Consider the following 13,492-nt stretch of genomic DNA (forward strand, 5'->3'; position numbering starts at 1 on the left):
CTATGCGGGGAGACATCTGATGGAAGACAACGAGTTTCGTTTCAGGTGTGTTGAGTTTGAGTTGCCAGGTCAGGCTGCTCAGAGGAATCTGGAGCTCAGGACAGATCTGGACTGGAGACCCAACCTGGGCATCCCCAGCACAAATGTGGATGGGGGTGAAACAGGAGGGGATGGGACTGGCCGAGGAGGACGGGGGTGAGGCCTCTGGAGGGTCTGAGTGCAAAGCAAGGCCCTGAGGAGAGCCCAGCAAGAGAGGATCCTGGATGGAAATAAGAGAGGGGAGCCGAGGGAAAGCAGAGTCTGGAAGTGCGGGGACACCACAGACCACAGAAAGCCTGTGGATGTGGCTGCTGGTGGGAAATGAGAGCTGAACTTCTCCTGCCTTAATGGAGGAAGGAGCTGTTCGAATAGTTCACCACCACTGTTCTCGCCATGGGGAGTCCCACCTTCCTTCCCTCTGCTGGCCCAAATCCCCAGCCGTCTTTAAAGACTCGCATGGGTCATGGAGGACAGAGGTGAAACTGCTCTTTTCTCTCCAACAAGGCCCAAGCTTAGTGACACCTGGCTCATTACCCAATAGTGTGTCTGTCCCTCCCCACCTCAGGGCCTGGCGCAGAGCAGCATCTTAGTCTCTGCCCAAGCAGGCAGGGCGAAGGGCTGGGACCAGGGCGTAGCACACTGAGGAGTGAGAAGGACGCAGCAGAACCTGGGGCCCAGCAGTTCTTTTAAGAAAGCTGCCATTGAAAAGAAGAAGAGAGAGAGAATGCTTGCTGAAAGGGGCTGCCGGATTAGGGGAGGGGGGTTTGCTTTGGTTGTGAAGATGGGAAAAGCCTGTGTAGAGACCAAGAGAAAAGGGCCTGCGAGAACCTGTCTTCCCCTGATGGACCTTCTTTTCCTTTTCTCCTAGGTCACGCCCAGAGCAGAAGCATGAATGATATTTCTCTCACCCCAAATACAGACCAGGTAGTAAAGCCCCTGCCCTTGGCTGCAGTGGAGGGCCAGGGCAGGAAGAAGTCTTTGGCTTCAGGGGTAGGGAGCCCCTACAGGCAAAACTCTACTCCCGTGAAAAAGTGGGAGTCCCCGGGAAGGATGCGGGTGGGGCTCTGGGTTGCCTTGGTGACTCAGCCCAGTCCCACACTTGGGTGCTGGCTCTGTGCCAGGCCTTGGAAGGAGTAGGGGACAGAGAAGTGTGATCAGATGAGATGCCAGCTCTCCCTGACCTTGGGGTTTATTGGAGAGAGAAGACCGCCACACAGAATTTCACCTCCTCCATGACACGCAAACACTTTTAAGGATGAAGTGGGGGCTTGGGCTGGTAGAGAAGAGCAGTGGGGCCTCCCTGTGGGGACAATAATGATAGTGAATCACCTGGACTGCCCAATAGTGTATCTTCTCCTTGGCTAGTGCCGGATAAAGTCAGTTCTTGTCTCCCACCAGCTTGACTGAAACCTCCTTGATGAGATCAGAATCCTGCAAACAAGTTGAGTCCAAGTTCTAAGCCCACAGCCCAGGACCCCCATGACTGTGCCCCCGAGGGAAGCCCAGAGGAGGCTTCCCTCAATTCCAAACATTCACATCTCAGGGACAGAAGGTCCCAAGGTCTCCTTGCCTGTGCCCCCAGGAGTAGGAAGGAAGGTGATGAGGGAAACCTGAACTTTGGCACCTACTCCTCAGGAGCTTGGGTGACCTCCAGGCCTCCAAGGCAGTCCCAAGTTTGGTGGAAGGCAAAACAAGAGTGTTCCCTCATGTCAGTGTCTCCAGGGCCCTTTGGTGGCCAAAATAATAAAATAACAATAATAACGGCATCAACCAACATTTGAGGTCCACACATTGCATGCGCTACATTGTGTGGTGCGTTTTCTGTGCATCATGAAGGTACTATATCGTCTTCACTCTACAGATGAGAACATAAAAGCAGGTAAATAACGTGCCTAAGTTCATGCAGCTGAAAGGTGGCATGCCCATGATTTGATCCAGGCAGTGTGACTCTAGAGCCCTTAATTTGGGAGTGACTTAGGAACGAGTATTCTGGAATCTTATTTAGAGAAGAACCCCACTTTACTACAGTCATGCGCACAGACAGTGGAGCCGTTATAAGGAAGCACTGCCTAGTAAAAGTTTTTCACAACCTATTTTTCATTACCTATGTGGTAAGAAGAGTACCATCTGCTACTTTCCCCCGGCAATGCTGCCTTTGATTTGGGGGTTGGAACCCAACACCGGGCACTAGCGTCCCCTGGGTTCAGGCAGTGGGGTCAGCAGGACCCTGGTTAGACAAGCCCGTGGCCAGACCATCACCAAACCAGGGTGGCCAGAACACCAGCATGGCCCATTTCTGGGATGCCACAACTCTGGCCTCCTTACTGGGGTGACAGACTACAAGGGAGGACCAAGGCCCTGTTTTAACTCCTCTCTGCTCATGGTTATGAGCGTGTTGCATGGGCCACTCCAGAGCGTTGCTGTTTTCAAAACCTTGTTCTCCAGGGCACTCCTGCCACCCACCTGCTCCCTGCCTGATGCCCAGGGACATGGAGTTGGCAGGGAGACAGTGGCTGCCCTGGCACACCCAGAACTCCATCCTGAAGAACCTGCTTATGGACCCGCTAACTGCTCCTGGGACAAAGGGACTTTCTGAGTTGTGGGGATTCTGGCCTTCCCATTAACTCGTGCTGTTGCTTATTCTCACTGCGTTAGGGTCCTTGGGGCTGTTGCCCAGGGGGTTGTGGAGAGTTTTATGTTTTTTAAGGGATTTAAAAGATTATAAGGGTGCAGCCCTTGCTCACAAGCCTTTTCTAGGGCTGGTAGGTCCCCAGCCCAGTATGTATCACGTCCCCCACGAGTCAAATCAGGAAATGGCTGTGGGCCCAAAGGGGCAAGACCTGTTGGCCATGCCCATGCCCATAACTGACCCCTCTCCAGGGACAGAAGGAAACTATCTTCACTGAGCTTATGAGAAACAAACATTTCTGTGCCCACAAGAGAGACTCCTATCAAGGGGGAATAGGTGGCAAAATTGTGGCGTCCGCAGAATCTCTCTGTACCACTTGCCTCCACCTCCTGGGCCCTTTCTTCCTTTGTTGGCCACTGTGGACTCCCACCAGCCCGGTCCTCCCCAAACACTCCTTCCCCACCTCTCTCTGTGAAACTATCTCTGTCTCTTGCCTATCCCCTTGCTGCCCAGAGGGAAAGTGATCTGAAAAACTAATGTACCCTAAGATGTTAAAGACTAAGAAGAGTGTGTATGTGACCACCCCTGGGCACTTTCATCATAAGAGAGGGCTCCGGAGGAGTTGGCATCTTGTCCATAGGATGAAAGTCATGACCACAGAGAGTGGGGCTGACTTGGGGCAGAGGGCTTGTCTCCAGCACCTCTCACATTGGACCCCACTCACTCTTCCTGCCCTGACTAGACACCAGCCAGAGGGACTGGATAGAGGGTACTTTGATAGTCTCAGTTGGAAAGGCTCAGAAGCTATGAGTTTCCTGGGAGGTCCTCTAAGGGTGACTTGGGGGCACAGAAGCCTCTCACAGGCTTGGACCCACAGGTCCAGGGGTTTCCTGTCAGCCAGGAAGCTGGTGGTAAAGAAAAACCAAGTGTGTCCACTCTGGCCATCAGGATGGTCTCATTCCTCCCACGGCCATCCAGGGTAAAGGCAGAGAGGGAGGGCTGGGTAGCTGGAGTGTAAGGGCCGAGACTCCCATTTGCTTGAGCTGCTGCTGGGGGAAGAGACCTGATGTCCAGCAAGCCCTGACTTTCTACTCTGACCCCTCAACTCACACTTCAGTAGAACAAGGTTTTCGCCCATCAAGGAACATCTTAGGGGGTCAAGTCGTTGCCTGTTCCTTCCCATCTACGAAAGGCTTAACTGGTCCCTGGGGTTAACCAACTTTGAGTCTTCTCATCCGCAGATTGTGGGAGAGTGTCGGCTTATTTCCTTCAGTCTCTTGAGAAACGCTGGGAGAATTTTGTAAGGTTAGGGCTCCACAGTAGTCTGAACGGGCTGAGTGAGAGCCGAAACCACTGCACGTGAGTATCCATGGGTATCTCGTGTCCCCCTCACTGACCAGCGGAAAAACAAATTCATGAAGAAGATCCCCAAGGATTCAGAAGCCTCCAATGTGCTCGTGGGCGAGGTGGACTTCCTGGACCAGCCATTCATTGCCTTCGTGCGTCTCATCCAGTCAGCCATGCTGGGAGGAGTGACCGAGGTGCCTGTCCCCACCAGGTGAGAGCCATTGAAATCTGCCCACTATACCCACCCTCGGGTGGCCAGCTGTCCATGCAGTCAGCTAGTAGTGCAGTTGGAGACACCCCTAAATCGAAGAAGGAAAAGTAGGGAACTGTATGGGGATGGCAATCTGACTCAGGAAGAATTTGAGAGAATTTATTTAAAATAATCATAAACAAGAAGCAGCCAGCAGCTGGAAGAGGCGCTGCTGGGTGAGCTCTGGGATGCCAGGGCGTGGCAAAGATGCTCAGGTGGGAGTGAAGAGGAATGTCTCTCCAAAGCAAATATGGGATTCAGAGGAGGGAAGGGACATGTTTCTGCCCAGTTAAAAAATTAAGAATGGATACTATTTAGGGCCAGAAAATCCTTCTCTCCACCTGCTTTTACTTTTCCTTCTCACTTTCCCCCTCCTCCTCCATCTTCTTTGCAGATTTCTGTTCATACTGCTGGGACCTTCTGGGAGAGCAAAATCCTACAATGAAATTGGCCGTGCCATTGCAACCCTCATGGTAGACGACGTAAGTGCCACGAGAAGCATGTACTCCTGAATGTCATGCCTCCTGCGTCAAACACTGTGCCTTCATTCATTCACTTATCCAACAAGTCACGTTTGAGCACCTACTGTATGCCAGACCCTGTGCAGGGCGTGAGGATTACGAGAATGAGGGAATAGTCACTGCCCTTTAGGAGCACCAATCAAGTGGGAGAGATAGACCTACAATCCTAGAGTGAACCATGTGCTAACTGCCCAGGCAGTCAATGGGCCCTTCACACACGAGGGGGCTTTAAAGCTAAGGATGAGCACCAGCCTAGGAGGCAGGCATTCCAGGCAAAGGGCCACGGTTCAGAGAGGGAGGGGCTGGATGGAAGTGGTTTGATATAGGCTCAGTGCAAGAGCTTCAAGAGCAGGAGGTAACACCAGAGAGAGGAGCCATATACTATACGGAGCCCGTAGGCAGGGCTGAGAGCTGACACTATGTGACAGGGAGCCTAGAGGAGTTTAAACACGAGCACAGCCCAATCAGATCTGTAAAGTCAGAAGGAACCCTCTGGAGACAGTGTGGAATGATGCAGCCTGAGCCTCCACAGATGAAGGGCTGGGATGTCAAAACAGATTTGAAATACCTGAGCTTCTCCGACTGGGCTCTGCACAGGTTTTCTGAAGGGCTCGCTCTGTGGGAAACTGAGAGCAGAAAGGTTAAGTAAGTAACTCAACCCAGGTCGGACAACTGGAATACAGAGACCTGGCCTTCAGGTCCGGGAAGAGCCGCCTTGCTGCATGTCCCACTGTCCCCACTGTGCTATGTTCCAACTGCCCCGTTGTTCTCATCTCAGAAACTGAGAACAAATTGGCAGCTGGAGTAATGGCTCAAAGTGACTTTCTTTGAAAGTGTATGTGGTTGTGCCCCCCGGGAGGTGGATGAGATGATGACCGCAGCAAGAGAGCGGTCCTTTCTCTTCCTCTGCCTCTTTCCCTGCCAGCTCTTCAGCGACGTGGCCTACAAGGCCAGGAATCGGGAGGATCTGATCGCGGGGATTGATGAGTTTCTAGACGAGGTCATCGTGCTCCCCCCTGGAGAGTGGGACCCAAATATCCGAATTGAGCCACCCAAGAAGGTGACTTCTGCTGACAAGAGGTGTGCATGAATGAAGGGGTGGCAAGCGGGGAACCGGGTCAGAGGGAGCTTTCAGTCTGTCCGTTCCTTTTTTTGGATTTGAAAGAAAGATGTCAGCCTACATGGGTTTATACTTTTTTTTTTCAGTCTCACTTTATTTCTCTGAAAAAAAAAAATCAGAAGCAAATATGCTGAATGTGACCATCTGTAAAACCTGGGTGATCTGTGTGTGGGTGTTGCTAGATCATTCTCTGCATTTTTCTCTGTATTTTAAGCTATTTGATGATGTTAGAGAGGTAAAGGAGTTGTGAGGACAGTCCCGGAGGTGCTGATCTCTTCCTAGGATTGGGAGCCCCACTGTCCCCTGTCGCCCTTCTCCTTCCAGGAAATCCGTGTTCTCCCTGACTGAGCTAGGTCAGATGAACGGCTCTGTGACGGGAAGCGGCGGAGGGGCTGGAGGCGGCGGCGCTGCAGGCGGCGGCGGCAGTGGGGCCGGCGGAGGGAGCAGTGGGGATGATGGAGAGATGCCAACCGTGCACGAGATCGGGGAAGAGCTCATCTGGACAGGAAGGTGCCCACTCCAGGCCTGACAGCGACACCAGTTGTCTTAGATTTCTCTTCTCTTCACCCACCATTTAGGAACCTTCTCCACCTCTGTCAGCAGCACCCACTCCTGGCCTTGGGATCTGGCCAATGCACGCTTTTCCTCCCCAGCCCTCAAAGCCCCTCCTGGATCTGGCAGGAAAGGGGAAGCTAGTGGAGGAACCCAAACTTTTCTCAGGACACCCTTTGTTACCTGTATTAGTTTCCTAGGGCTGCGGAAACAAAGTATCACAGTCTGGGTGGTTTAAACAATAGAAATTTATTCTCTCACAGTTCTAGAGTCTAGAATTTCCAAATCAAGGTGTCAGCAGGGCCATCCTCCCTCTGAGATTCTGGGTGGAATCCTTCCTCGCCTCTCTGTAGCTTCTGGTGGTAGCCAGCAGTCCTTGGTGTTCCTTGGCTTGCAGCTGCACCATTCCCATCTCTGTCTGTGTCCTCAGATGGTGTTCTTCCTGTGTTTCTGTCTTCGTATAGCATTTTCCTCTTCTTATGAGGACACCAGTCATATTGGATTAGGGCCCACCCTAATGAATTCATCTTAACTTGATTACATGTACAAAATAAGGTCACAGTTACAGGTTAGAATTTTGATATATCTTTTGGGGGGACATAATTCAATCCATAAGAATACCTTTTGAATTTTTTTAACCTTTTGTTACCTAGTCAAAAAACTTGTTTTAAAAGAAAACAATAGAAAATTTCCCTGGCCTTCGTTTCTTTGCCAGCTCTTAGAATAACTTGGGTAGATCTGAATTTAGGAAAGGACACAGCCCTGCAAAGCTATGTGTAAATCATAACTTTGAGAACGAGTCATGTTTTTTTATGCCCTTGGCTCTCTGCCCGCCAGTGGTTCCCAACTTTACCTACTCCCCACTCCCATCCTCACCCAGGGGACATTTGGCAATGTTCAGAGACATTTTTGTTTGTCCCAGCTGGAGGGGAGATGCTACTGGTATCTGGCAGATAGAGACCAGGGATGCTGCTCAACATCCTCCCGTGCACAGGACTGCCCTCCCCCAAACAAAGAATTATCCAGTCCAAAATGTCAACAGTACCAAGGTTGAGAAAACCTGCTCTGTGCTAAGCACTGTGTTAGGAGCTATGGAGACTAGCATCCCCAGTAAACATTCTCCCTAAACCTAAAATTCCCCACTTGTTTGTTCCACAAAGCAAGGAAACCAGTTATAAGGTTCAGAATCTGCCCTTGATGAACCTGTTATAAACCAGGATCTCTCCATCTCCTAAAGCTGGACACACCTATGTTTACCAAGCACAGGCACCCTGTGGATGATCAGGGACGTGAGGAGGACAGCCATCTATGGTCCCCAGGATTTCCATTCCCTGTGAAATGTTAGGTCTACCCCAATACATATTCCCATAAGGCCTTCCCTCTCCCACCCAGGCTGTCTGTGACCACCCTTCCCAGTGGAAATGGTGCCAACCACAAACTCAGTCTAATGACAGAATTCTTCCCTGGTCTTAAATGTTCTGGTGGAAAGATCCCTTTCCCCATCCACCCCTAGTCAAGTTCCCCTCCTCACTGCAGACTCCGCAGGCTCCTGTAAATAGCCCTGCCCCTGCACTGGTGTCTGTGGTGAGAAAGCAGTATCTGGGCCTGTCTTGAGCAGGTTCTTCGGTGGCCTGTGTCTGGATGTCAAGAGGAAGCTGCCCTGGTTCCCAAGTGACTTCTACGATGGCTTCCACATTCAGTCCATCTCTGCCATCCTATTCATCTACCTTGGCTGCATTACCAACGCAATCACCTTTGGTGGGCTTCTGGGGGATGCCACCGACAATTATCAGGTGTGTGTGAGCTGGGGACATGCATGCAAACCTCAGAAAACTCTGCTGCCACCAGGTAGTGGTAAGGAGCTTATTCCCATAATCCCAAAACCAAGGTTTGGGTTTGACCTACCATCCAGGTTCAGACCATCACTTTTTGTAATCCTTTACCCTTGAGAAAAATAATAACAAGCTGGCATAATTAAAAGGTCTAAAGCCAAATCATATTACTAAAGACCAAATTTAAAGATTATATAAATAGAGCAAATGTTTAAGGGGAAATCATCTACTTTGTTAGTTGGTACTTTTCCTACTGATGCTTTAACGAATTCAATGAGCACAATTAATTGAGTTGCTAATTGTGACCTTCTTCCCATACTTTTTAAAAAAACTAACCTTAAATTCTTAGCTTGAAGTTAAGACATTTTTAGAAATGTCTACCATGACAACAACGCAGGTATACCTGGGGAAAACAGTTCAGCAGAGACACTAGCCTGAGACCCAGACAAGGGTCTTCTCCATTGGGGGCCTTTGGGATAGTATCACTGGAAAGCTCAGAGCACCGAGGTGAAGACCCACTTTCCCAGATAAATTAAGATGAGTGCCTATCTCCAGCCCACACCACTCTTCTGAGCAGCAGGTTCAGTATCCGGCTGCCTCCTGGGCATGTCCACATAGCTGCCCTTTGGGATCCCCCGACTCACAGGGCCAACATTGCATCCATTACCTTCCCTCCAGACCTGCTGCTCCCCCCAGCCAATGAGCGACACCATGGTTGACCCAGATATTCACACATCATCCTTGACTCATAAATCCCAGCTTCCCCCAGTAGCCCTCATGACATGGTCCTACTTGCCTCTCAAGCCTCATCTCCCAGTATTCCCTTTCTCAGATTCCTGTCCTCCTCACTCATCTGCATGCTGTTTTCCATCAATCCTGATCATCTCTCAGGTCTTCAAAGACATGCTCCCTTTCAGCTCCAGCCTTTGTGCCTACTGTTGCCCTTCCCGGCACACTCTTTCTCATCCACTTACCCTATTCTCCTGGTCAATTCTCTGCTCATTTTTTGGTTCTCAGCTTCCGTGTATCTACCTCTTGGGAGGCTTTCCTGACCAACCCTTCACTCTTACTGTATGCTCCTACCTTATCCCAGCTTATCATATTTCTTGGCAGTGGTTCTTAACAAGAGACGATTTTGACCCCTAGGAGACATTGGGTAGCATCTAGAGACAGTTTGGGTTTTTATAACTGGGAGGTGAGGTGCTACTGAGATGCTAATAAACATCCTACAATGCACAGGATAGCCCCCTACAACAAAGGATTATCTAGCCTGAAATGTCAGTAGTGCTGAGGTTAAGAAACTCTGCTGTATGGAAATCGCCTAGTTTCTTGTGTGTATCTCCCACTAGAATGACGATGCATTATGTTGTTTGTTCATGGGTCCTCAATGTCTAGCACAATGCCTGATACATAGTAGGCCCTTAATAGATTTTTGAATGCATGAATGAATGAATGGTCTGACCTCTAAAAGCACCTACTAGATCTTTGAATTAATAAATGATTGGGTGGATGAATGGACTGTCCTCTGGGAGTAGAATGGGCACAGGAACAAGCACGACCATTGGCAGCCCTGTTTTCTAGGCCCGAGGGTGACAAAAGGAAGTCACATGGGACCTAGAATTAGAGAGTGATGCTTGGCAGTTATGTGAGGTTGTGGAGTCAGAGATGGGGAGCAGAATTTGAGCAGGAGAGGACCTAGGATAAAGGACGAGCATTGTGGCCCTTGCTGAGATAACTGGGTTCTAACCTGTCAGAGAGGCCCCTTTCGCACACCCCTACTGAGCCTGACACTCCTCATGCCCCCAGGGAGTGATGGAGAGTTTCCTGGGCACTGCCATGGCTGGCTCCTTGTTCTGCCTCTTCTCGGGACAGCCTCTCATCATCCTCAGTAGCACAGGGCCCATCCTCATCTTCGAGAAGCTCCTCTTCGACTTCAGCAAGTAGGTGCCCTTGGTGGCCCCCAGTGCCTGCTCTCACACTTGGGACAGTATGCCAAGGTTGGAGTAGGGGAAGAGCCCCGAGGGGGAGGTGGGGTGAGAAGGTACCAAAGCCATCTTTACCCGTAGGAGGCACTGCCAGGTGGTCCCTCCTGATTCCCTCCGATATCTGCCTTTAAGCCACCTTAGTGCATATTAGCGCAGCCCATGGGGAGAAATCCAGGCAAGACAAGAGGAGAGAATTCACACTGCTCTGCTCATGAGCAATTATGACTTGAAAGTCAATGAGGTGTATAAAAAGGTTTCAAGCTGGAGGTCAGAAGGCTATGCCCTGACTCACGCAGCTCTGGGCTCAGTTGCCTCACCCACAACATGAGCCCATTTCTAAGGTCTGCTCCAGCTGTGTCATTCTGAAATTCCCTGTTCCTCATTCACTCTGGTGTTTGTTACCAAATGTGTAAGAACCGAAGTGTGTGAGCACCTTTCTGCCACCCCATGGGAGCCTTTCCCAGAATTCTCAAAGACCAGACAACCCCACCCGGGAACTGTCCCCATCCCCAATCCTCTTGTACTTCCTAGGAGGGCATCTGTGCCACAGGAGGGACAGATGAGGCACCCAGGGTGGGTCTGGGGAGCCGAGCACAGCCAAGAGCCTTGGGCTGGAGGCCCTTCGATTCCCTCTGCCCTCCAGAGGCAATGGCCTGGACTACATGGAGTTCCGCCTCTGGATTGGCCTACACTCAGCTGTCCAGTGCCTTATCCTGGTGGCCACAGATGCCAGCTTTATCATCAAGTATATCACCCGCTTCACTGAGGAGGGCTTCTCCACCCTCATCAGTTTCATCTTCATCTACGATGCCATTAAGAAGATGATCGGTGCCTTCAAGTACTACCCCATCAACATGAACTTCAAGCCTGACTCTATCACCATCTACAAATGCGAGTGCGTCGCCCCCGACACAGGTGACCGGTAAACCCAGAGGTGCCCTAGGCCCCCACCCACTACCCACTCCCCTCTAACACCCACTCCCCCTCTGCCTCTCCCCTCCACCCCGTTGTCTACTCAAAGGCAGGAGCATGAGCCTGCTTGGGAGGGGCTGTTCAGCCAAGGACTTTCTGTCCCAAAGGAGCAAATACAGGGTCTTAAACCAGTTTTTGGAAGGAAATCAAGGGGACAGGAACTCTAATGAGGATCACAATACCAGAGCCCAGGGTCGTAGTCAGGAGGAAGCAGTGATAGCGATACCCCAGGAAGGGAAGAAGGCATGCTTGGTCTCAGTGTGGAGTAATGTGGAGGCCACACCAGTCAGAAATGCTACTCAGGCCAGAGGCCTGCTCTAGGCCAGAGGTAGACCTGATGGAGCCTAAAGTCCCTCCCAGCTCCATGAACACATGACACCATGAGTTATCCCTGACACATCACTGCCAGTGTGTTCACACCAGAGGGATGAACATCCCTACAGATGGGGACATGTCCAGGGTGGAGGACTAGTCAGGGTGGAGGAGGACCTGGCAACTATGTCATTAAAGAATGGTTAGAGAACCTGGGGTTATCCAGGCTTTTAGAGAGGTATGAGAGAAAGTCTGTCATGACGCAGAGGGGCCAGATTCACCCTGTGTAACTCTAAGATGCAGAATGAGGGCTGAAGAACAAAACCTCCAGGAGCCAAACGCTGGCTGAATTCAAGGTATATCTTAACAGTGGTGGAAGCCACCACCCTGAGAGGTATTCGTCCCCTCGGGTGGTAGCAAGCTTCTTGGACACTACCTGGATATCCATCTGCCAGAGGTATCGTAAAAAGGATCCCTGTGCTGGGTGGGAGGCTGAATCAACCAAATGGTCAACCCATTCCTGTGAAGTCCCTTTCTGACCAAAAAAGTGTCATCTGTAAAGTTAGGACTTTCCATAGCTGAACCACTGGCCTCTTTCGCAGTCAGAATCATGCCCCTAAGAGCTTTCAGTGGGACGTGCTCAGAGTGCCCAGGATGCTATAGAGCGGAGGCTAGAGAGCCATCCACATACCTCTTAGCACCACCAGGCTGGACTCACAGAGAAAACTGAGGTCCAGAGACACCCAAGGTCGCACCAAATGTCAGTTCCCCTAGAGGATATCAATGCTGGCCCTTCCAGTCTCATGGAACGCTTGTGAGGTTTTCATATCTATACTCAGATTCAGTTGGCATTTCACATAAGTAGTTACCATGTTGTTCAGCACCTTAATGCATACAACCGATAAAAAATATTGATAAGTCAACCAGAAATATTTGTTGCACAATTATTGTGCACTCCACTTTAGACTAGGCCTTGTAAAGATAAAGTTGTTCTGACATCAGGGAACACAGTTTTGGTTGTACCCTCTCACCCTCTGTCACTGCTCTGAATTTGTAAAGATATCGAGACAATTTTTTTCTCTTCCTTTTTTTTTCTATAATTCATTTTGAGTTATTTAATTAAAACCCAGCAGTAGGTGAAGCTGTCTGTTGTCCTGAGCCAGGGCATGTTGCTTGCCCAGGGGACTGAGGAGATCCTACCTGCAGGCTCTTGTCATCACACGGTAGAGCAAATCCCATCTCTGTGGACTAAGCCCCATCAGGGCACTTTTGTTTTCTGCTCACACCCTCTGGACTACAGATCCATTGCACTGAACACAAGTGTTCCCACAAACATGGCTTTTGGAAGTACACATCCTTAATTTCTTTCAGAAATGGTCCAAATTCTAGGGTCGTATGTGGAACTTCGGCCATTCTGGGAATCATCTGTCCACAGGAGAAACCAAACATAGGGGTGCCCTAGGAACAGGGCACATCAGGTAGGATTTGAGAACTATAATAGGATCCACCTACCTCCAAATAGTGTCCCCTCTGGCCTTGCCCAGGTGCCTAATGTCACCTCATTCTTTTGGGTCATGCTATTGCCATGATTCTCAAAGTTGGTCCCTGGAAGCAGCATCAGAACTGTCTGGGAACTTGTTAGAAATGCAAATTCTCAGGCCCCACCCCAGACCTGCTGAATCAGAAACTCTGGGATAGAGACAGCTGTATATTAACAAGCCTTCTGGGTGATTCTCACGTATGCTTAAGTTTGAGAACTACTGCTCTCTTAAACTGAGTCATTATTAGCAACTAGCCATAGTGAGATTAGGTTTTCAGTTTCTTCATGGAGAGTAAAGGAACTGGAAACAGGACAAGTTAGTTTTGATTAGGAGAATATGAAAGGGAAAATTCTAGATGTTTAGGACACTGGGGAAGGGGGAGCTAACTAGGA

The 13,492-nt window shown here is 50.2% G+C and overlaps 1 protein-coding gene across 1 annotated transcript in view; it reads left to right on the top strand.

Moving 5' to 3' along the window:
• SLC4A5 (solute carrier family 4 member 5) overlaps positions 1 to 13,492 on the top strand; it is a 97,294-nt gene that overhangs the window by 55,417 nt on the left and 28,385 nt on the right. Inside the window, exons 7-14 of the mRNA XM_029231906.1 lie at positions 908 to 963; positions 4,069 to 4,226; positions 4,660 to 4,747; positions 5,712 to 5,866; positions 6,231 to 6,416; positions 8,077 to 8,251; positions 10,097 to 10,230; positions 10,919 to 11,190. Coding sequence (XP_029087739.1) covers positions 908 to 963; positions 4,069 to 4,226; positions 4,660 to 4,747; positions 5,712 to 5,866; positions 6,231 to 6,416; positions 8,077 to 8,251; positions 10,097 to 10,230; positions 10,919 to 11,190 — 1,224 coding nt within the window. The remainder of the gene's footprint in view (positions 1 to 907; positions 964 to 4,068; positions 4,227 to 4,659; positions 4,748 to 5,711; positions 5,867 to 6,230; positions 6,417 to 8,076; positions 8,252 to 10,096; positions 10,231 to 10,918; positions 11,191 to 13,492) is intronic.

Source organism: Monodon monoceros, unplaced genomic scaffold (genome assembly GCF_005190385.1).
Source record: "Monodon monoceros isolate NGI ecotype Baffin Bay Population unplaced genomic scaffold, NGI_Narwhal_1 Super_Scaffold_19, whole genome shotgun sequence".
NCBI lineage: Eukaryota > Metazoa > Chordata > Mammalia > Artiodactyla > Monodontidae > Monodon > Monodon monoceros.